The 25625-nt window shown below is 42.9% G+C and overlaps 1 protein-coding gene across 10 annotated transcripts in view; it reads right to left on the bottom strand.

Moving 5' to 3' along the window:
- Positions 1–300: 300 nt before the first annotated feature.
- Positions 301–25625, bottom strand: part of NAV3 (neuron navigator 3) — a 1060193-nt gene continuing 1034868 nt past the window's right edge. For all 10 annotated transcript variants that reach the window (XM_075344930.1, XM_075344922.1, XM_075344924.1 and 7 more), the window contains 2 exons: positions 18747–18947; positions 301–2697 (listed from right to left, as the gene is read on the bottom strand). In XM_075344930.1, coding sequence (XP_075201045.1) covers positions 2578–2697; positions 18747–18947 — 321 coding nt within the window. In that variant the 3' untranslated portion in view covers positions 301–2577. The remainder of the gene's footprint in view (positions 2698–18746; positions 18948–25625) is intronic.

Genomic DNA, 25625 nt, shown 5'->3' with positions numbered 1-25625 from the left:
ATAAAAACTTTGATGGGAGTGCTTATTTAAAGAGGTTAGGAGGCCATGGACATTTTTTTGAATTAATAATTGTAATTATTCTGTAATCTGTAATTATTGATAACAAATTATTTCTTAATATTACATTCAATTCTGAAATTATTATTACATATAGTATTTAGATTACAACATTTCATACAGTCAGGTTCATATTTCTTCCCATTGGATTCCAACTATTACTAGGGATACATTTCTTGAGAAGGAGCTTTAGGTAGAAGCAGCAGCCTATTCTGTGGTATGAAAAAGAAGACAATGGTACAATTCAATAAATAATTCCACTTTAATGTCAAAGTAATAATTTAGACAGTAACACTGCGCACATCTGCAAAAAATAGATGCAAGCTGGTTTACAAGCTAGGAGAACAATCAACTTATAGAAAATACATCATTCAATTGATTCTGATTACACCAAAACGTATTGTAAGGGCTTTACAAAGACTACAAAACTTTTCAGATGAATTATTTCACTGCTTCTGTCTATTTACATGATATGTTACATCAAAAATGTACAAAATATAAAATGTATACAGACAAATGTTTCACAAACATTGTTCTTATTTGTTGTAAACGACGTGTACTCATTGAGATGTATTGCAGGAAGTTCTATGTATGGTTATGTCTAATGTGCATGTGAGAGACGTCAGGAAAAGATTTGCAGTCTTGACCAGGTAACATGAACTGAGACAAGACATCTGGAGCCATTAGGTGTATGTCTCATCTTTCTATCCATTAGATTAATGTGAAGTTTTCACATGCACGACATAATTACGATTGTACAATGGGCCAATAGCACCGTGTAGGATAAGCTTGCCTTAGAAAAGAGCTGTATAGCTGAGTTCTTGTAGAAGAATTACAGTAGATGACCAAGATGGTGGCCACGAGTGTTGTGTAGCACCAGGTACAGTATTGAAGGTAGCTCCTGTTGTATGTTTTCTACACAATGCCGTAGCCCTTATATAATTACGTCTTTATTGTATTGATTCATTGCATTTGTCGTTGTACCATGAACCAGATCTAATGCAATCTGTTCTAAGTCTGCTAATTCCTTGTAATGTATTGGCTCCATAATAGTTTTTTTTGTTATAACATGCCGATGTAGCATTGTATCTCCTGCATAGTTATAAGTACAGGATAAGCACACTGGAATAAAACAGCCTTAACAGTTGCATTTTAGATTTGTTTACAACATATGTATTAGTCATGAAACACACACCAACAAATTAAAGTACAAACTTGTTTTGTTTGCATGGTGCAAGGCATTGTTATTGTCATGATATCTATATACATCACCCACCCGAAACACTGTGCAAAACCAACCCAATTATATTAAAAATTCTACACCGCCTCAGTCTTACTTGACATTGAGAACCCAACTTTAATCAGGAGTAACTCAAACATGCTTAGAATATAAGACACCAGGAGGGGGCAAACTAAATACAATTGTGCTCATGCTTCATCCCGTGCTCCCAGCTCTACTGGGAGATCATCCAAAATGTCTCTCTCTAAACAAAAGGAAAAAATAGGTTTTCAAACCACTTGTTCCAGTTTTGTTATGGTAGACATGTGCTATTGTTCACCTGTATTTCTGAGATTAAGACAACATCAGAATCTGCAGTCATCACTGGTTCTCATCTACCGAACGCAAGCTTTGGACTGCACTAAATAATATTTCAAAGTTAATGGGTAGTGGAAACACCGTAGAACACATCAGTGGAATCTGAACTCTGACTGTAAGACTATTAAGATACATTTTAAGGCAATGAGACAGCACCATATGTCTTTATATTCTTTTTTTTTCCCGTCCTTCATTCTTTGCTCACAATGCTCACATAAAAGCATCTCCAGGGGAAGCCTTAGTAATTTGTATAAAATCTTTTAAGCGGGCAGCAGGTGGTTACAAAAACACCATAGTTACAATGAGGACAATTTGAAGCAAGTGACTCAACGCGGGGGAATTCAGAATTGTGAGCATGGCAGTTCAGATTTACAATTGGCACTTATCCAGTATATCACAGTAGATTTTCTTATACTTGCACAAATACATTTTGTGCTTTTCTGAGGAGCATCATCTAGTATGGAGGCAGTACACAACAATCTCGCCAATGCAGTCATGTGACCGGCACAAGGTCTTACATCAGAGATTTGAAGTGGATTAAAAACACTGCACAAGTGATACATAATGTCAAAAAACAAGAACACACAATATACACAAACATCTGTGCTGTAAACCTTGCAAAAAACTAATCCATTCCAGTTTGGCTAACAAATGTGCAATCTGCTTGTTTGCCCTTTATCTTGGGCCTTTTCCAGTTGACTAATTGAGATTCTCAGTGCTTCATTCATATTCAAATACCTTGAAAAGAAGCAAATTCAATCTATCCACTTCAGTTTCATAACCTAACTTAATTTCAGAGCCAAGTCACCTGCCTACCAGCACATTATTCTGGTATGGGTGTTGCATTGTGCTGCTTCTGTAATGGCAGTGATCTACTGGACCAAACCATTTTCTATACCAATATACCATCCAGAGGTGACTTCTTAGAGGGTAGACTCGACAGATGGATCTAGACCTTCATTGTGGTGGCTTGCGCCATCACTGTCGCAGCTTTGTCCACTTGAGAAATTGGCTGCTTCTTGAAGACGCATTAGCATGCTCATCTGTTAATGAGAAAATAATATATTACTCTAAGCATACAGAATGGAAATTTTACACCATAAAACAGTTCTTTCATTAGGCAGTAACCTATTGACACAAAGACTTATTTTCTTAATCAATCAACAAGTGTTATATAAAACTGCAACAAGGATAGAACAGAGGCATAGTCCATCCTGGCGTGCTACAACAATCCATCTTAGTTAAGGGATTATTCATCTATGAAAAGATGAGCAGCACTTCCAGTCTTCTTTATATTAATAAACTGGATGCAGCGTGTTAATTAATAATGATTTATTAGGTGTTTACACCACCTAATACAACAAAGGACCAGATAAATGGGCTCTCATTCTTAAGCTTTGTTTTTCTCCATAGTTAAAATGGAAGTTCAAAGGACAAGGTTAAAATGAGACTTGTATGGTTTTCAGGATGAATATTTCTTGTATACTATATTACAGTGTGACAGCAAAGTATTAGAAAAGATTAACATTCAATGTGGCATGCCACAAGGTTACATGAATTTCTGTTTCCCAGTATAAACACTTTAATGTGCAGTCTTTTCAGCTTTACATATCTTGAAATGAGTGACGCAAGATGACAATTTTTGGGAAAAAAAACCTAAAACATCCTTTTGTAATACTCTGTAGGGCAATGTTAATGCATTATGTGTGGCCACCCTTTTATTTCATTTATATGCATAGAATCCTGTTGAGGGTTTTCTAACAAGTCATGACAATGTATTTAATTTGCATTGTGATAAACTAGTATTCTTAATACAGAAAGTTAAGGGTAGCTTTACTGAAAATTAACAATATAGTTTAGTAACTTATGAAAGCCCCACTCCGGCCTTTCATTTTTTTATCCCTCTCTTAGGGATCATGCATGTAGTTACATACTCAACGGTCAGCTTCTTCATCCATTTTTAGCTCTGCACACTCTGGCACCACGTAATGGCTTTTGTAAGCAGCCGAGTCGTTGTGGCTTTCGAAAGTCATTTTTCTTAATACAAGTCTATGGGACTCAAAATGAGGGTGTAGAATTCTCATACACGTAAGATTTTAAAAAGTGACCTCCGCTTCTCTTAGCAATAACTGTGATTTGGAAGATCACACCTGCAGTCACGTATGCCTCAGTGGGGCTGGAAATGGGTGAAGACGGTTATAAAGGAAGTAAAGGCTGGCACTATAGTAATATTAAAGTACAAGATATTATAAGAGATCACACTCTCTTTTAGTCTATAGCTAGATCAATATATAGAGGAATTACAGTCTTTAACATTATACCTACAGTATATAGACCATTACCCTACTGAAGGAGTGGATAAAATGATAATCTGCACTCAGCGGGGTATATTTATGAACATGAGATAGAAAGATGATGAGCCTACAGTAACTAGAATCCCAACTGTCATTTTTCTAGGACACAAGTTTTCACAAATGAGCCCCAGTGAGTCCTGCCCTACTTTTTATTATATTTGCACATGAGTATTAAAAGTGAATATCCGTCTTTTATCATATAATTTTAGTGCCACAATTCTTAATATATATTTATAATAATTGGAGCTACTAAAAAAGATATATTTATATGATAGCATACTGTTACTTGCAGAAGCTAACAGAGGGAAACATACTGTTTCATCATTGAGCTAAAGGGGCTGTCTACTGCTCAGAAAACCCCTTCTTAAAGGAAGCTGTCACATCCCAAGACACTATCAACCTGCAGACATGGGCTTAGTTTCAGGTTAATAGCATTCCAAAGTTTCCCGGGTGCTGCCCAGCTGCCTGGAGGAAATGAAGTTTCTTCTTCCAACCAGCCTCTCACTTTCAGTCATAGGGGTGTATCATAGTATCATAGTTTTTAAGGTTGAAGGGAGACTCTAAGTCCATCTAGTTCAACCCGAAGCCTAACATGTTGATCCAGAGGAAGGCAAAAAAAAACCAATGTGGCAAACAAGTTCCAATAGGGAAAAAAATTCCTTCCTGACTCCACATATGGCAATCAGACTAGTTCCATGGATCAACACCCTGTCATAAAATCTAATATACATAACTGGTAATATTAAATTTTTCAAGAAAGGCGTCCAGGCTCTGCTTAAATGTTAGTAGGGAATCACTCATTACAACATCATGCGGCAGAGAGTTCCATAGTCTCACTGCTCGTACAGTAAAGAATCCTCGTCTGTGATTATGATTAAACCTTCTTTCCTCAAGACGTAGCGGATGCCCCCGTGTTCCAGTCGCAGGCCTAGGTGTAAAAAGATCTTTGGAAAGGTCTCTGTACTGTCCCCTCATATATTTATACATTGTGATTAGATCCCCCCTAAGCCTTCGTTTTTGCAAACTAAATAACCTCAAGTTTAATAACATGTCTTGGTATTGCAGCCCACCCATTCCTCTAATAATCTTGGTCGCTCTTCTCTGCACCCTCTCCAGTTCAGCTATGACCTTCTTATATATCGGTGACCAGAATTGTACACAGTATTCTAAGTGCGGGCGCACTAGTGATTTGTACAGAGGTAGAACTATGTTTTTTCATGAACACTTATACCTCTTTTAATACATCCCATTATTTTATTAGCCCTGGCAGCAGTTGCCTGACACTGTCCACTAAAGTTAAGTTTACCATCCACCCATACACCCAAGTCTTTTTCTGTGTCTGTTTTACCCAGTGTTCTACAATTAAGTACATAATTATAAATTTTATTTCCTCTACCCAAGTGCATGACTTTACATTTATCTACATTAAACTTCAATTGCCACTTCTCAGCCCAATCCTCCAATTTACATAAATCTCCCTGCAATATAAAATGATCCTACTCTGTATTGATTACCCTGCAGAGTTTAGTATCATCTGCAAATATTGAAATTCTACTCCGCATGCCCCCAACAAGGTCATTAATAAATATGTTGAAAAGAAGCGGGCCCAATACTGACCCCTGTGGTACCCCACTATGAACTGAGACCCAGTCCGAGTGCATACCATTAATAACCACCCTTTGTTTCCTATCACTAAGCCAGTTTTTAACCCAGTTACACATATTTTCCCCTATCCCTATTATTCTCATTTTATGTACCAACCTTTTGTGTGGCACCGTATCAAAAGCTTTTGAAAAGTCCATATACACAACACCACTGCATTTCCCTGGTCCAGGCTTGAACTTACCTCTTCATAGAAGCTGATCAAATTAGTTTGACAGGATCGATCCCTCATAAACCCATGTTGATACTCTGTCATAAGGTTATTTTCCTTGAGATACTCCAGTATAGCATCTCTCAAGAAACCCTCAAGGATTTTACCAACCGTAGAGGTTAAACTTACCGACCTATAATTTCCCGGCTCAGTTTTTGTCCCCTTTTTGAATATTGGCACCACATTTGCTATGCGCCAGTCCTGCGGTACCGACCCTGTTATTAAGGAATCTGTGAAGATTAAAAATAATGGTCTATCTATCACAGAACTCAATTCCTGTAGTACTCTGGGGTGTATGCCATCCGGGCCCGGAGATTTGTCAACATTAGTGATTTCAAGGTGGCGGCGTACTTCCTGCTGGGTTAAGCAGGTAATACTCAAGGGTGAATTTATGGTATCACTGGTCATGTCATCTGCCATGGTATTTTCTTAGATACTCTGAGAAAAAGTGGCATGACACAGAACTCCTTAAAAAACCATTTTTATTGAAATAATTTTTAAAAAAAGTTTACAACAAGGATCCTCAGTTTTATGAAAAGTGAATACCGCACACAATTTAAATCAATCAGATTAGTTCTAAGACAAAAGTGAATATGGTCAATTAACCCACTACATCAGGCATTGCTCTCAGCATATATATTGCAGCCACATGGTATGAACAGTATATAGCCCTATTGCAATAACTATGCAGTTAAACCGGCCAAATAGCCCAGCAATTACATATACGTATAAGTAGTGAACATAGAAATTCCCAGCAATTACAATATATACGGTGAAAACAAAGTTTTCAACCCTGTGGGGCTGATCTTACGTCCCCTGATGAAGAGGTGAAACGCGCGTAGGGACAAGTCGCTGTGATACCGCCACTTTTCACTGGTCAGTATGGTTTACCCCTTGGATCTATTCTAACCTAGCATTGCCTTACGGGTTGTTGGAGGGTCAATAGACTATGTTGGTATGTGTTGATTTGACTAACCTTATACCTGGCACCTTAACTCCTGTAAGATCAGCCCCACAGGGTTGAAAACTTTGTTTTCACCGTATATATTGTAATTGCTGGGAATTTCTATGTTCACTACTTATACGTATATGTAATTGCTGGGCTATTTGGCCGGTTTAACTGCATAGTTATTGCAATAGGGCTATATACTGTTCATACCATGTGGCTGCAATATATATGCTGAGAGCAATGCCTGATGTAGTGGGTTAATTGACCATATTCACTTTTGTCTTAGAACTAATCTGATTGATTTAAATTGTGTGCGGTATTCACTTTTCATAAAACTGAGGATCCTTGTTGTAAACTTTTTTTAAAAATTATTTCAATAAAAATGGTTTTTTAAGGAGTTCTGTGTCATGCCACTTTTTCTCAGAGTATCTAATTATTAGCATAGTGGCAATCAGCTATTATTGTGTAGGTCGGTGTTGTGATCTAATTCTCATGGTATTTTCTTGTATAAAAACTGTAGAAAAAAAGTAATTCAGCATGTTGGCTTTACCCTCATCCCCCTCCACCATTTCACCAAGACTATTTTTAAGGGGGCCAACACTATCGCTTTTCACTTTTTTACTGTTTATGTAGTTAAAGAATATTTTAGGATTATTTTTACTTTCTCTCGCAATGAGTCTCTCTGTCTCAAACTTAGCTAACTTAATTTGCTTTTTACATATTTTATTTAATTTTCTATAATTATATAATGCTTCATCACTCCCTACCCTCTTTAATTCTTTTAAGGCTTTCTGTTTTTCTTTTATTGCTTCCCTTACAGCTCTATTTAGCCATAGGGGTTTCCTCCTATTTCTAGCATGTTTGTTTCCATAGGGTATATTTTCTGCACAAGCCCTATTCAGGATGCTCATAAAAGTCTCCCATTTGCTTTGTGTACTTTTATTACTTAGTACATGATCCCAGTTTATTGCACTAAGATCATCTCTCAACCGTTTAAAATTTGCTTTCCTGAAGTTTAGTGTCCTTGTAGCCCCTCTACTATACATCTTACTAAAGAAAACATGAAAACTTATTATTTTGTGATCACTATTCCCCAAGTAACCCCCAACTTGTATATTTGATATGCGGTCTGGCCTATTGGTTAGTACAAGGTCTAGTAGTGCTCCCCCTCTTGTGGGGTCCTGTACCATTTGTGAAAGGTAATTATCTTTCATTGTTATCAAAAATTTATTTCTTTTGCTAGAACTGCAAGTTTCTGTTCCCCAATTAATATCAGGATAGTTAAAGTCCCCCATAATAATTACCTCTCCGAGACTCGCTGCTTTATCAATTTGCTTTATGAGGAGATTCTCTACCTCTTCTATAATATTCGGCGTCTTATAACACACCCCTATCAGCATTTTATTATTCATTCTCCCCCCCCCTTATCTCCACCCATAGGGACTCTACATTCTCAGTACCCTCACATATGTTGTCACACAGGATGGGTTTTAAGGATGATTTTACATATAGGCACGCACCTCCCCCTCGCTTATTTGTACGGTCATTCCTGAATAGGCTATAACCCTGTAAGTTAACAGCCCAGTCATAGCTCTCATCCAGCCATGTCTCTGATATCCCCACTATATCATAAATTTTTTTCCAACAATATTAATTCTAATTCCTCCACCTTATTTGTGAGGCTTCGGGCATTAGTGTACATGCACGTTAGGTATGACTCTGTACCTCTATTCCTGCTTACTGTATTAACTGTCCTAACCCTTCCCCCCGTACCACCCCCAATTTTATTACTTGTGCCCTGGTCACTATCAGCACTACATTCCCCTTCTATTAAGTGAATACCCTCGCCCCCCATTCCTAGTTTAAACACTCCTCCAACCTTCTAGCCATCTTCTGCCCCAGCACAGCTGCACCCTCTCCATTAAGATGCAGCCCATCCCTAGCATAGAATTTGTAGCCAACTGAAAAGTTGGCCCAATTCTCCAGGAACCCAAAACCCTCTTTACTACACCGATTCCTGAGCCACCTGTTAACCTCCCTGATCTCCCTTTGCCTCTCTGGTGTGGCTCGTGGCACAGGTAATATTTCCGAAAATACCACCTTGGAGGTCCTTGCTTTAAGCTTACAACCTAATTTCCTGAAATCATCTTTAAGGACCTTCCACCTACCTCTAACTTTGTCATTTGTGTCAATGTGTACAATGACCACTGGGTCCTCCCCAGCCCCTCCCAGTAATCTGTCAACCTGATCAGCGATGTGCCGAACTCGAGTGCCAGGAAGACAACACACTGTTCGGTGATCCCTGTCTTTGTGACAGATTGCCCTATCTGTCCCCCCAATAATTGAGTACCCCACTACCAGTACCTGTCTTGCCTGCCCTGCACTCCTATTCCCCCCCTTACTGGAGGAGACACTCCTCTTGCATTCAGAGGTCATGCCTTGCTGCAGCAATGCTACCCCTGTAATGACATCCCCCTCATCTTCCAAGTTTGCAAACTTATTGGGGTGTATCAGTTCAGGACTAGCCTTCCTAGCACTTTTCCCTTTACCCCCCTTTCTAACTGTCACCCAGCTTCCTACCTCACCATCCTGCAGCTCCCTACTACGATCCTCCCCCACATCTGACCCAGCAAGCTGCTGCTCAGTGAGCAGCAAACTCCTTTCCATATTGCTAATGCATCTCAGAGTTGCCAGCTGCTCATTTAGATCCAGTATCTGGGCTTCCAAATGTGCAACTTGTGCACATCTCGAGCAACAGTATGCACCCTCGAATGGCTTTTCAAGGACTGCATACATGAGACAAGATGTACACTGGATCGCATTAGCAATAGTGGAGCAAATTTTCTAATGGAGATAGCACTAAACAAATGTTAAGTAATTAAACAACTGAATACAAACAATTCTACTCACACTTAAGCTGGGTTTACACACTGCAACATCGCAAAGGACATCGCTGTAACGTCACCGGTTTTGTGACGTAACAGCGACCTCCCTAAGTCTCTGCTAAGTCGCTGGTGAGCTGTCAAACAGGCAAACCTGGCCAACAACTCAACAGCGATCCGGACCTGCAGAGCGACCTAGCTGGTTGTTGGGGACGTTGATAAGCAGCCTTTTGAAAGGGAAGTTGCTAACAAAGTCGCTGCAAAGTCTTTCACACGCTGAAACTTTCCAGCGATGCCTGCTGCACAGCTAGAAACAAAGGACCTAGGAATGGTCCTGAACGATTTGTAATGATTACAACTTCACAGCAGGGGCCGGGTCGCTGATAGGTTTCATACACTGCAACATCGCAAACAACATCGCTACTGCGTCACAAAACCGGTGACGTTACAGCGATGTCGTTTGCGATGTTGCAGTGTGTAAACCCAGCTTTACTTTTGCTCACACTTTGTTCACTCATGCTCACAATGAAGAAGACGGGCCAAAATTCTAGGCGAGCGGTTTTTAGAAGTCTTCCTTCTGGCTGTAATGGCCAAAACCCGGTTCTCCTTGAGCTCGCGGTGACTCTTCACTTATCCCAGAAGGCACTGGAAATATGCAAATTATCCTTGCAGGACTCCTCCCCTGGTTTTCAGAAGTCTTCCTTCTGGCTGTAACGGCCAAAACCCGGTTCTCCTTGAGCTCGCGGTGACTCTTCACTTATCCCAGAAGACACTGGGAATATGCAAATTATCCTCGCAGGACTCCTCCCCTGGTTTTCAGAAGTCTTCCTTCCGGCTGTAACGGCCAAAACCCGGTTCTCCTTGAGCTCGCGGTGACTCTTCACTTATCCCAGAAGGCACTGGGAGTATGCAAATTATCCTCGCAGGACTCCTCCCCTGGTTTTCAGAAGTCTTCCTTCCAGCTGTAACGGACAAAACCCAGTTGTCCCTGAGCTCGCGGTGACTCTTCACTTATTCCAGAAGGCACTGGGAATATGCAAATTATCCTTGCAGGACTCCTCCCCTGGTTTTTAGAAGTCTTCCTTCCGGCTGTAACGGCCAAAACCCGGTTCTCCTTGAGCTCGCGGTGACTCTTCACTTATCCCAGAATGCACTGGGAATATGCAAATTATCCTCGCAGGACTCCTCCCCTGGTTTTCAGAAGTCTTCCTTCCAGCTGTAACGGCCAAAACCCAGTTGTCCTTGAGCTCGCGGTGACTCTTCACTTATCCCAGAAGGCACTGGGAATATGCAAATTATCCTCGCAGGACTCCTCCCCTGGTTTCTTCCGGCTGTAACGGCCAAAACTCGGTTCTCCTTGAGCTCACGGTGACTCTTCACTTATCCCAGAAGGCACTGGGAATATGCAAATTATCCTCGCAGGACTCCTCCCCTGGTTTTTAGAAGTCTTCCTTCCGGCTGTAACGGCCAAAACCCGGTTCTCCTTGAGCTCGCGGTGACTCTTCACTTATCCCAGAAGGCACTGGGAATATGCAGATTATCCTCGCAGGACTCCTCCCCTGGTGTAGCCGGCACAGCTTCAGTCACCACTCAGTACATAGTGAGAGTCGACTGTAACCCTGACTGACAGCCGGCCCTGGACTGGTACATTGCTTATGTGGCCATAAGTCAGTGCCAAAGTGTGCTTATAGCCGCCGCTCATGTATGATCTACAGTATACACTGAGCAGCGACTGAAACCACGCCGACCGCTCTTTTACGACTGAAAGCTGGAGGCTGCTGAGAGGAATAAAGTTAATTTCTTCCCAGTAACTGGGCTTTCATTGCTGTGGTTTGGCAGCTTTGGTACGCTACTAACCTGCAGATTCAGCTTATATCTTAGGCATCTTTAACATGTCCGTGGACAACACACACATTTTTCACGGACATAATGAAGGTGCGTATGGCTCTCAGTGTGCTGTGATTTTTGCACATGTGTGTTCTTCGTGTGCTATCTGTGATAGCACACGGATATCAGGAACTTTTTACTCATTTGTCCCCGGCGCTGCTGTCTGTGGTGTTGATGTCTCCAGCGCTGCAATCACACTTGCTTCCTGGTCCTGGTACAGTGAATATGCAATGAACATAATGAGCGGGCTTGGAAGCAAGTGACAGCAGCGCCGAACACAGCATCTCTGGAGACAGGAGAGTATAGAAAATCATTTTATTTCACAGGCACCTTTTTTTTTCGATACATGTCACACGGATCACACCACTGTGTGGACCGTGTGTCATCAGTACTGCCGGAAAAAAACAAACTTGTCACATGTGTGTGCTCCATACAGACACACAATCCTTGTGAAAACATTGATGTATGCGCAGACCCTTGGTTTTAATGGGTCTGCGTATGTCCGTTATTCCGGTACGTATAAAAACGGCATCATATGTACTGGAATCACTGACGTGAGAAGGGGACCTAACACAATATATACAGTATTATTCACAATTGGAGATGATCACAGTTCACCTTCTCCCCTTCCCTGTACAATGACCTTGCCCTGATGAGAGCTTGCTCACTAAATACTTCAATACAGATGTGGCCATGTTTAATGTGACGATATGCATGATCTTGATAAACTGTCTCAGGAGGTTATTTCACTTAGGAGGATTAGGATAATTTGACATTGAGCAAGCCATTGAACGATGACTCTTTTTTGCGCCACAATATCTCAGTGCTTTGTTATCTGTGTTAACGTAAAATTGGCTACATCTGTACATTTGCGTAGGATCTGAGTCAGTCTACTGCTGCTATTGGTCATCTGCCAAACAGTAAGAAGCAGTCTCATATTACTCATCATGATCAGTGTTATGAAAAATAAAAACAATAAATAAGTTTACAAAACACATTTAACATAAAAACCTGATGTAAACAGTAGGTCATTTTCAGATGACACGTTCTCTTTATGTATTGCCAAGTTTAACATATTTAACATCATTTTTAAGAATGAGACTAATACTAATATCTAATACTTAATGGGCCTGATTCATTGCTGCAGTTTTGCCTTTTTTGAACTTTGTGGTTTTCCCCTGTGCCTTAATTTTCTTTTAGTTTGCACCTTTTTTTAAAGTCTTATTTAATGCATTTGCTTCCTTTTATATGTTTGCATCTGTGGTAAGGGTTTTAAGTCTCCAGATGTTTTTCACTGTTTCAGCAACTGGATTTTTTTTAAAAAAAAAGTCCCACAATTATAAGCACATCCAGCCTATTCCCCTTGGAGTGATTTTTTTGTACGTCTGAAATTTTTGAGCAGATTTGGAGACTTCTTCATGGAACATGCTATTTCTTGAGCTAAACAGTTGCAAAAAAAAAATAAAAATAAGGAGTATTTTTTATTTTACACAAAATTAATGAACCATGGGTGTCAATTTGGCCAATTTGAAGAATTAGGAGAAAGAAAATGTCAACAAATACCACAAAAAAAGATAAGTGGCTTAAAAAAACTGCCAATGATGACTTAGCCACCATTGGTCCCCAACCTTTCTTAGCTGGAGGAGGGCCACATTCAGCGACTACTCAACCCCCCAGTAATGACACCTAGAGTCTTCCATTATTGGTAGAATGAAGATGAGTGCTTTGGTCTATTAGAGCGCTAATAAAGCGGCTGCCAGTGATTTATAAGTGGCCTTTGGGACGCTGGCTGCGTGTGCGGTCTCGGCGGGTCGTGCCTGCAGTCTGGTGTATCGCGTTGCTGGCGGGGTCGCTAGCGACATCGCGCCATGTATAGGGCAGTCTCTAGTTTCCATATTGTTTCTATATAATTCGGAAAAAGTTGGAAAAAAGATAAAACACTCCCTCTCTTTCCCTTATATGAAAGACAGATCCACGTACAATAATGGGTTACTAAGGGGATGTAGAACTGAAAATGTGGATACATGATTGAACATATAGATACTTATATATCTAATACAGGTTTAGAGTGTAATATAGATGAGCTATGATATATTGATTCTAAGTACTAAATTTTATCATTTCTACAATTTTTAGTTTTTAAATAGTTAAATAATTCTTTTACAGTAATAGAAAAAATATTTCAGATTATAAAGATCTTAATGCATGTGTGTACACACATTTATATATTTATATATTTTAAACAAATTGTTTTTATCTAATGTCTTTTTATCTAATGTTTTGTTATAAGATTTTAGCTTCCAAGGGGTTAATGGGTTAAAGATCTAATGATCTAATCTATGGCACACCCAGAAGTTTCACTTGTGGGATTTTTTTATCTATAAATGTAATGTCTGTAAGGTACTCCTGCTATACCTGATGAAAGCAACAGAGGATTGTGTTAACAGGAGCTCAGTATTAAAGTATATTCATATAAACTACTGGCAGCCGCTTTATTAGTGCTCTAATAGACCAAAGCACTCATCTTCATATATGCCTGCTTCCTTAAAGGGAAATTCGGAAGTAGCTGCTTAGAGTAAAGGACCTGCCAAGTTTAATCAGAGAATCAGGTGGAGGACGGAAGGTCGCACAGGTACTCTGAGATCCATGGTGCCGGTGGATTCAAGGAGCCAGGAGTGACACTAAGCCCGGACCCAGCAACCACACCAGCGGTAACAAAAGTGGCGGACGTTCCCTCACCTGGAGGATTCATAGACATACAACTGGGGTTGTGCGGGGGCGCACAACCTCTTCAGGTGAGCAGTTCTTTGTATAAATCTAAGATTTAATCCACAGGTGCTTCTCATATGCGCTTTTTCTCTTTTTATTCACATTATTGGTAGAATAACAGACAAAGCTTCCATACAGAAAGCACACTGAGACCTTGTGCCTCCTCCTTTATTGGCAGGATACTTACATCCAGGGGTTCCCAATTCAACCCCATTTGGTATTCTTACAGCAACAGTCCCACCACACTATCGCACCCAGCTTCAAGCACTCTCTAGCTGGAAATATCATCCTATCTCCATAATTCTCCCCCCACCAGTTCTGGTACTAAGCTTACAAACAACCGCAAAGAACATATCATCAGCTGAATGTGGCTTCCGAGACATAAGTTAAGGACCATGATGTACAAAAATATATCGCCTTTACTACACTGCATTTTGTAGTGATTACTTGGATAGATCAAGAGATTGGGATTTATTTTTTTTCATTCGAGAATTCAAAAAAGTTTATGTTTCTCTTTCAGATTTCAAATATATACAATGCTGCATATTTCTAATATATTAAAGAAACCACCTGGTGATCCCTGCTAGGTAGACTTCCTTTTTCTTTAATATATTCAAGTTTAGGGTGTATACCAGGAGATCCCGATAGGTGGTGCCTTTCTTCCGTTTATATCTCTGCAACCATTGCTTAAGAAAACAGCTGTAAGGTTTTCAATGGGACATATGACCAAACGGAACATGACATACAGTATATAAGTAGAAAGACAATTTCAATCATGATTCTGAGCAGGGCAGAAATTGTAGATCAATGCACATGGGATGAGTCACAGGAAAAAAAATTGATTTTTTCTTAAACAATGTATCTTTCCATGCTTTTATGTTTCAGGTGTGAGTGATTAAATGCTAATATTAGGTGAGAGGAGGATGTTGTGCCGCACTTGTCAATGTCATTCAGCCATGTAAAGTATTATACCCTATGGAACCTGTCATAAACTTTCATAAGAGCCTTTCTTAGGAATGCACTGCATTTATAAAGAAAAATCCTAGCCCGTCGTGATCGCATGCTGGCTGTTCTAGATTCAAATCTAGGACACCCATGTGACTGTTGATAATGCATTATCCCTTCAAAGGAGCTGCATGGGTATTTTTTCTATTGAAGGAGATAAAACCGTTCACATGAACAATGATAATACAATCAGAGCCAGGCATCTGGAATAAAACTATCATTTTAATTAGATAGAGGAATCCTTGGTGGAACGTGCAAGATGATGTCGTACAGATTTTTTTTTTAGAAGATGCTCAATTTATGGAAGAAAACAATGCACTTGTATTAAAGCACACATGCAAAATGCATTATTGGAAAGAAATATCCAGCACTGCCATCTGCTGTCCCTCGGCGGTTATTTCCCATAATAACTGATAAAGCGAAACACACTAAGTGCATTCATTTAAGCTTTATATTATTGCATTCAGCACTTAAAGCGGAAGATTGGCATAATGCGGCCGTTAGTGACAAATAGTCATGGGATCAGCATTATACACATTCATAAATTTACATTTATTTATGCATTTTACTCGCTTATATACCGCCATTAATTTCACAGCACTGTACAGTCAGCATTTATAGGGTTGTCTGCAATAGAAACACCGTAATGTGGCTTTCTAAATTAAATGGGTTGTGCAATGCTGAGTTTCTATATATATATATATATATATATATATATATATATATATATATAATTTATTTTATTTTTTTGAAAATAACAAATGTTGGCATATGCATCTTTTGTCAAGGTAGATCCCATGCAAGCCACCCCAGATATTTGCACTGGCTTCAATAAGACAGCTGAATCCTGTGATTGGCTGCAGCGGTGAGGTGACTAGAAGAGCTCATCATCAAAGAAACATGCAATGACAAGGGCTTCTAATCATCTGACCGCTGCAGCCGCTCAGAGGATTCAGCTGTATTACTGATAAAAAACAAGCATAAAACTCCAAAGGAGCTTACGTTGGATCCACAGGGGTGACAGAAATCAAATATGCCTGCGTTTGTTATTTTGAAGACATCCATGCCTACCAAGTAAACATTTTCAGCATCGGACAACTCCTGTAATAAAGCAAGAGCTGGATTCATTGATATAATGATATTTCTTCTGTAATAACCCTGCAGTGAAAATAATACTTGTCATATTCCCTCATAAATTATTAAACCCAGCAGCAGAATAATCTGTGCTCAGCATAAAAGGGTCACCTTACTGTTAAGCGTTCATTGTATAGTGCAGGAAAGTATACATTTTTGCAATTTGCATAGTGAGAAAAATATGACCTTGTGAACAGATAGGACATTTACTTCTACAGTATAGCATGACCTATAACTATTCAGAAATATGCAAGATCAGATGAATGCTGGAGGACACGTGTTCAGTCACTCCCACCACAGCCAGGTCTCTGTACCGTCAGCCCCTGTCCATTGCAGAAAGTCAACAGAAATAGCTCTCTGCCCTGCTTTGTCAGGGGGGAAGAACACCTGAAATAGCACAATAGCACAACCAAGTTGACGCCTTCTGGGGCTATATTTTGTCAGGTGTCAGAGGGGGAAGGAGACTGATCCTCTGAAAACAACTTCTGCAGGAAAGTAGAAGGGGACTATTTGTTAGGTGCCAGAAGGGGAAAGAGACTGATCCTTTTTATAGCCTGGTAGAAACAATATACCAGCAATTATTTGCCTTTCAGGAGTTTTGGTATAAAAATCATTCATGAGATAACTTTGCTAGTTTTGGAAAAGCCTTCTATGGCTGTGTGTCTACGATGAGTTTTTAGTGCTGTGTATTTTTGCTGTGTCAAAAATTCAGAATTTTACATTTCCAGCAAAGTGGTTGGGATCAAAAGAAATCTCCTGCCCTCTGTGCTGTTTTGTAGTCAGTGTAAACTGAACTGTGGTGCGTTTTTAATCCGCCACAAGTGAATTTCTCTTGTGGGTACGCTGAGTTCTATATGCACATTTTTCCCATAGAATTGTATTTGATCTGGAAAATCCACAGGTAAAATTCGCACAACCATTTTTTAATGCATTTCTGCTGCAGAAACGGATCAAAAACACATGTAATGTGCATATAAGTATATCAATAGAGTTTTACCAAAGTGAAAACGCACACAACAGAGCATGTAAAAAAAAAACGCAAGTTACATAATTTATACAACTTGTGCCGAAAATCTGCAACATCAGAAACTGATCTAAAGCTCATTGTGGGAATGTAGCCTAACAAGTAGAGAATGTAAATATTGTACAACTAGATTAAAAATTAAAAATGTATTTCATTTATAGAGCATCAATCTCTATGGAGAGCATTCAAATGGAACTCTTAAAAAAAATAAAAAATAAATGCCTCTCATCTTCATATGATAAAGAGTTTTTTCTGTTCTAGTATAGTTCAATTGCTACACCAAGAGCCTGCTAGTCCCATATTGGTGCAGCAAAGGTCAAATTGGTGTAAAATTATTGCTATTCTAATAAGACATTTTACCTAATGATTACTAAGGGGTACTTTGCACGCTGTGACATCGCTAGCCGATGATAGCGATGCCGAGCGCGATAGTACCCGCCCCCGTCGCACATGTTATATCTTGTGACAGCTGCCGTAGCGAACATTATCGCTACGGCAGCTTCACACGCACTTACCTGGTCGGCGCCGTCGCTGTGACTGCCGAAGAATCCCTCCTTCAAGGAGGCAGTGCGTTCAGCATCACAGCAACGTCACCGCGACGTCACTAATCGGCCGGCCAATAGAAGCAGAGGGGCGGAGATGAGCGGGATGTAAACATCCCGCCCACCTTCTCCCTTCCGCATTGCCGGTGGACGGCGGGCGCAGGTAAGGAGATGTTTGTCGTTCCTGCGGCTTCACACACAGCAATGTGTGGAGCTGCAGGAACGACAAACAACATCGTACCTGCGGACGCACCGACATTATGAAAATGAACGACATGACACAGATCACCGATTTTTGACTGTTTCACGCTCTTTTATCTTCTCTCCTAGCCTTTACACGTTGCGACGTCATTACCGGCGCCGGATGTGCGTCACTTTCGATTTGACCCCGAAGATATCGCAGTAGCGATATTGCAACGTGCAAAGTACCCCTAATAGTAACCAGTTTGGATATTTACTAATCAATGCTTTACATATGTCTTATTCAGTATTTCATTCAGAGAAAAGGCAAAAAATTACAAACATTTTATAGAAAATGTTTTACGTTATATTGTTTCAATTATATTATCATATGTCCCTCATTCATTATTGTTTAGCCACAGCATTTTTTTCTAGAAAATAATATACATAGGTCATTAAAAAGCATTTAGTGTGATGCCTTTATTCAACCTACCAGTGGATCTCCATCTTTGTCACTCTCTGGCACATTTTTGGAGGTTGTTCCCTCTTTTGTGACATATCCATCGTACCCTACATCTTCTGGCCGTAACTGAAGTAAGGCTGGACAGTCATGCTGAGATGAAGAAGAATTCCAAGGAAATGTGTCTGTTATCCATCTTGATGGATCCTCCCAAGGGGCTCGCTTACCATACATCTGTGAATGCAATGCACAAGTATATCACAGATCCTAATATTAAGCTATGAAATGTCTTTCAATTAGTAACCAATGTGCCCCAAACAAGTTTATCACTTGCCCATTCTGTTGTTGAATAAAATACCTATATGTACATAGCAACAATATTGCAATGTATATCATCATTTTATATATATATATATATATATATATATATATATATATATATATATATATATATATATATATATATATACATGAACATTGCAGGAGTGTACTCGCCCTTACCTTTGCTTGAATTTTCACATACAAAATGCACAAATGTAAAGAGTGAATCATCTGTATAGTCTGCAGTAAGTATATAATTTGAAATGGTGTCCAACCAATGCATGTACTGCCTTAGAGTTTTGGGAATTGCAACTGAATCTTTAAAGGCTTTTTGATATTTTGATATATTGTGAGTGACTACTTAAAGGGGTTTTCCACCAACAAAGTTAATTTTAAAGTTAATTTTAATCAATAGATTTTGGAATAATAATAGATTCCACAATTGGATATCTTTAAAAAAAATATTCCTGTGCTGAGATCATCTTATATATGTGCCCCTGCTATGTACTGTGTAATGGACATGATGGATTGTACAGGGACATGGCTGATCATACCACATCTGGGTAGGGGAGGAGGCAAAAGAGTATAAAGAAATTACAGCACGGGATCACAGTTGATTCTTTTTATGAGGTAAAACGTTTCCCTACCTGTTTTTAAAAAAGATTTGACCTCAATGAAAGAATTATTTACGATCCCGTGCTGTAATATCTGTATACGTTTTTAATTTATCCCCTGCCCAGGAGATGTGGTATGATCAGAGAAACAACCATCACACAGTACATATCAGTGACATAAATACACTACTCACAAAAAGTTAAGGATTTTTGGCTTTGGGTAAAATTTCAGGATGATACAAAAGTGCACACTAACCTTTTCAGGTGAATTTAATGTGACCTTCTCTAAACTTCTAAATGCCCATGTCTAACTGTTCAATGTTTCAGTACTTTTTCCAGACGTTGCTGTTCTCTAACAATGAGCTTCATGGCAAAATTCACACCAGATGTTTGATCCATGAATCACCCAATAAATTTCGTAGTTCAATTAGAATTTGTACTTAAAACATCCTCCTCATCATTCTGTTCACATTTTAACATCGTGAGGTCAAGATGACACCTAACAATTGATCAACAGTACCTCACCATTGTGAGGCTTCAAGCAGGATGTTCACAGATGGAAGTGGCCACTGAGCTTAGCGTCTCACAGAGTGTCATCAGCAGGTTGCAACAGAGATACAGAGGCTCTAAGAGTCACAAAAAGGCACAGAAGTTGATGTCCTTTGGCCACATCCTACACCGATGACTGTTTCATTCTAAACAATGCCCTTCAGAACCGGATGATGAATGACAAAATTCCAGGTACATTTAAGGTACGTGAGAGGTACCTCAGTGTAATGTCAAACCATTCAAAACCCTTTACATCAGAATGATCGATGAGCTGAAAGGGTATCTAAAGACACCACCAGGCACAAGTGTTGTCTTGCTAGATGAGGGTCCAGTTGGCCTCAGTGCTGTTCACTGATTAAAGTCAATTCACACTGAGCAGAAATGATGGCCATCAACAATGTTGGAGATGTCAAGGAGGGCCCTATGCATCAGCCACGGCTGTCACCAGATGAGCTTTTGGTGGTGGAGTTACAGTGTGGGCAGGTGTGTCTAGTAAATGCATAACTGCTCTACACTTTGTGAATGGTACAGTGACAGCCCCTACTACTTAAACAACATCATTAATCCAGTCATTGTACCTCTAAATAAACAACATAGTCCTAATTTCATCTTCATGGATGACAATGCTCCAGTTCATTGAGGACGCATCATTAGGGAATGGCTGCTGTAGACTGGAGTACCTCAAATGGAGTGGCTTGCACTTTCTCCAGATCTGAATCCCATAGAAAGCCTATGTGATCTGCTGAGTCACTGTGTACAGGCTTGTCACAAACCACCGGGGGGGGTCACTCAGAAATCCCCCGCGCTGGCTACCAGTACGTCACAATCGGGGGGTAACAAGTGGGGGGTCACCCCTCCTTTATACCTCCCGACCGACAGACAGAGCACGTGACGCGCTCTCTAGCGCCCCTCTTATAGTCAGGCCAATTATGGAATTGCCCGACAATAAGCAAGGAGGCCGCTATACTACTTATGCCGATTATTGAAGGGTCCCCAGTGAGAGTAGGGTATATATTCCCCCGACCTCCGCGGGCGGAATATATAAAACCTCCCCGAATCTCACTGGCCTCCCCACAATAATCCTTGGCACAACTCGCTGCCACCAACCGCTTCACGGTAACTATTAGCCGAACACACAGACGTGGGATTCAAGATCGAGATAACAGAACAGCCCAAGATTAATTATATAATTTAATCAGCCTAAAGCACACTAGAAACTACAATATATACAATAGGGAATCTACAGAATATGCATATGTCAGTACAGTTACAGATAAAGCATGGTTTACAAACAGGTATGCAATTCAATCAGTTACCTTGTGCGTCTGGCCACAGGGGGGCGCTGTAGACCAGGTTTCTAGGAACTCCCACAGATGTTTCCTGCACGTGACCCCCAGCGAAAGAACCCTGGAAAATGGCCGAAGTAGGGTTATCAACCTGGGCAAATCCAGGTCCCCTCCTACCTTAGTGACCTCAGAGGGAGCACTGCTCCACCCCTGGCTGGAGTTATGGACAATCCACAACATGGAATATGGGCCATAACTTTGCCTGGGAGCGTCGTAGGCGGACGCCGACGCTCTCATTGTGACAGCTATGAATTTAGCTACAGAACGAGAGGTTTCATGACTTGTCTACTAGTTCCCCATTGGCTGATATCACGCCTGGGGTATTTCCCAAGCTCCCGCTCCCATAAAAAGGGTGTGCCAGCATCGTCCGCATGCGGAGACACCATTTTTATGGTTGCCATATTTATCGGAAATATGGCTTGCGAGATATGAACCATTTTTTACTAGAGTCGTTCTGTCTGGATACTTCCAAGCTTGCTAATTAGATAGCAGCTCCTACCACAGGGTCACGGCAGGGAGTCATCCTGTGTCCATTGTTCCCACATCACCTAATTTCCATATCATAGGAGATGGCCATGGGATGTGACACCTTCACAGATGCTGGACATTGAGGACAAGAAGGGAGGGGGGCACTGCCAGGGAGTGATGAGCGATTATGACTGGAAGTCATAATTCATCTTCATATCCCGGGATTTGCCTCACACCTCCCCCCTTTTGAGGGCGCTAGGGGGCAGCACACTCCGGTGTTCCCCCGTGCGCCCGTCCGCGACCTCTCCTTGTCGGGACAGCCCGTCTGCGTTACCGTGGTCACGGCCCCTTTTGTGGCGAATGGTGAAGTTGTATTGCTGGAGCGCAAGGCTCCATCGCAACAATCGCCCATTCGTCCCAGAGACGGTGTGCAACCAGCTGAGGGGATTGTGGTCCGTCTCCACGATGAAGTGGCGCCCGTATAGAGAGGGTTGCAGACGCTGCAGGGCCCACACTATGGCCAGGCACTCCTTCTCCATCGTGGAATAGGCCACTTCCCTTGGTAACAGCTTCCTGCTCAGGTACAAGACTGGGTGCTCTTGGCTCGCAGAGTCCACCTGGCTGAGCACCGCACCGAGGCCGAAGTCACTGGCGTCGGTCTGTACTACAAACGGCCGCGTGAAGTCGGCTGCCTGTAGCACGGGCGGGCTGGACAGGGCGTCCTTTAGGGCCTGGAAGGCTGTCTCGCAGTCCATTGTCCAATCGACTGCAGAGGGCAGCTTCTTCTTGGTGAGGTCCGTCAAGGGCTTTGCCAGGCTACTATAGCGTGGAACAAACCTCCTATAGTACCCAGCGGTCCCCAAGAAGGACATCACCTGCTTCTTGGTCCTGGGGGTGGGCCAGGATGCGATGGCCTCCACTTTCTCAGGCTCGGGCTTCAGTGTTCTCCCGCCTACCCGGTGACCGAGGTACTGGACCTCGCTCATGGCCAGCTGACACTTTCCCGGCTTGATGGTCAAACCTGCCCGGTGGATCCGCCTGAGCACCTGTGCTAGATGCTCTAGGTGGTCCTCCCAGGTGGGACTGAAGACGGCAATGTCATCCAGGTACGCGGCCGCGTACCCTTCAAGTCCCTTGAGCAGGGTGTTGACCATCCGCTGGAAAGTGGCAGAGGCATTCCTCATCCCGAATGGCATCACCGTGGACTCGTATAGTCCAAATGGGGTAATAAAGGCAGAGCGTTCCCTGGCCTTGCGAGTCAGGGGGATCTGCCAATATCCCCGGCTCAGGTCCATGATGGTCAGGTACTGAGCCCCGGCCAACTGATCGAGCAGGTCATCGATGCGTGGCATTGGGTACACATCGGCGACCGTGACAGCATTGAGCCCCCTGTAGTCCACGCAGAACCGAGTGGTTCGGTCCTTCTTAGGGACGAGGACTACAGGCGAGGCCCAAGCGCTGTTGGATGCCTGGATCACCCCCAGCTTCAGCATCTCGTCAATCTCCTGGCGCATGTGTTGCTGCACCTCCAGGGAGACCCGATATGCTGAACGCCGGATCGGGGGATGATCCCCAGTGTCCACGTGATGGACAGCCAAGTCAGTCCTTCCGGGCTGGTTGGTAAACAACCCCCGGAAGGGGAGGAGGGTGGCCCACAGCTGGGACCGTTGGTCCTCCAAGAGCTGGTGGCCAACCTCCACATCCTCCATGGATCCGCCTGCCCTAACCTGGGCTAGCATATCCAAGAGGGTTTCCGCTTCTCCCTCCTCGGGCAGGTTGCACACGGGGAGCGCACATGCCTCCCGCTCATGATGTGCCTTCATCATGTTCACATGGAAGGGCTTCCGCCTTCCACGGGCAGGGTCCAGGGTGACCAGGTACGTCACAGGGTTGAGCTGCTGGTACACGAGGTATGGGCCTTCCCAGGCTGCCTGAAGCTTGTCCTGTGGTACGGGGACCAGTACCCACACCTTTTGACCCACTTGGTAGGTCCTCTCACAAGCGTTCTGGTCGTACCAACGCTTCTGATCGGCCTGGGCTTGAGCCATATTGTCGTGTACCAGTTGCGTCAAGGCCTGCATTTTGTCCCGGAAGCGCATGACATACTCGATAACCGACACTCCAGGGGTGGCCAAATCCCCTTCCCAAGCCTCTTTCACCAGAGCCAGGGGGCCCCGCACACGTCGCCCGTACAGGAGCTCAAACGGTGAGAATCCTGTTGAGGCCTGTGGAACCTCCCGGTAAGCAAATAACAGGTGTGGGAGATACCGCTCCCAGTCACGCCCATGGGAGTCGACCAACATCTTAAGCATCTGCTTTAAGGTGCCATTGAACCGCTCGCACAGGCCATTAGTCTGTGGATGGTACGGGCTGGCCACCAGATGTCGCACCTGGACTTGCTTACAGAGGGCCTCCATCAGCTGGGACATGAATTGGGTCCCCCGGTCAGTGAGCATTTCCTGGGGAAAACCCACTCGGGAGAAAATCTCCAGCAATGCGGTGGCCACCTTGTCAGCCCGAATGGACGACAAGGCCACTGCTTCTGGGTACCGGGTGGCATAGTCCACTACCGTCAGTATGAAGCGTTTCCCGGAGCTGCTGGGGATGGCCAGCGGGCCGACCAGATCCACAGCCACCCTCCTGAAAGGCTCATCGATGATGGGCAGAGATACCAGTGGGGCTTTGGGGCGTGGCCCCGCCTTCCCCACTCTCTGACAGGTTTCACACGAACGGCAGTAGGCAGCCACATCGGCCCCCATTTTTGGCCAGTAGAAATGCTGGTTTAACCTGGCCTTGGTCTTAGCGATCCCTAGGTGTCCGGCCATCGGAATCTCATGTGCGATCCGCAACAACTCCGTCCGGAACGGATAGGGTACCACCAACTGTCGGTCCCTGGGCCACGCCTCCGGTGAACCCTGCTGGACCGTGGCCCGGTACAGCCGTCCTTGGTCCCAGACCACTCGCTCCGGGTCCGAGTCCGAGGGAGGCTGTGCCGCCTGCTCCTTAAGAGCTTTCAGGCTGTCGTCAGCTTCTAACGCTGCCTGAAACCCCTGACTAGATGTGGCCAGAATCGACGAGACTGTCACATCTTCGGTCAGTACCCCGGGACCTGTGTCCTGGCCTCCACCTGACTCGGCTGCCACTTGGTCAGAAGGGGAAGAGCTATCGGACCTCCGGGAGGCCCCTTGGCTTCCAGCACTCCCACTGCGGGTGACAGCGGCCACAGCCGCTGCGACCGTGGGTCGTGCCTGCTCCTCCTCCGTTCCTGACCAAGTCGCCGGTTCAGGCAGACCGACCTGGCTTCCTGACACCCCGGTTGTGGGGGAACCATGCACCGAGATCTTACCTGGGAGCACTTCCACTCCTGGACCGGCCCCAATCTCACCTGCCTGTTCCCCTCCTGCAGCAACAGAACCCCGCTGTGAAATCTCTGGGGACCCCACATTTGCTGTGGTAGCCCCCACCCCACACACTGGTCCTCCCCCTGCAGCACCCTGCTCTCTGCTTATCCCTGCAGAGGGCAGCAGATCCCAGCTCACAGGCTGATTACTTGTAGAGGCATTGTCACACCTTTCTCTGACCCCCTCCCCTGTCACAGCTGCAGCTGTGTGTGT

The sequence above is a fragment of the Anomaloglossus baeobatrachus genome, chromosome 4, assembly GCF_048569485.1.
Source record: "Anomaloglossus baeobatrachus isolate aAnoBae1 chromosome 4, aAnoBae1.hap1, whole genome shotgun sequence".
Taxonomy (NCBI): Eukaryota; Metazoa; Chordata; class Amphibia; order Anura; family Aromobatidae; genus Anomaloglossus; species Anomaloglossus baeobatrachus.
The sequence above is the reverse complement of the archived record's forward strand: the minus strand, read 5'-3'. Positions and strand labels throughout refer to the sequence as shown.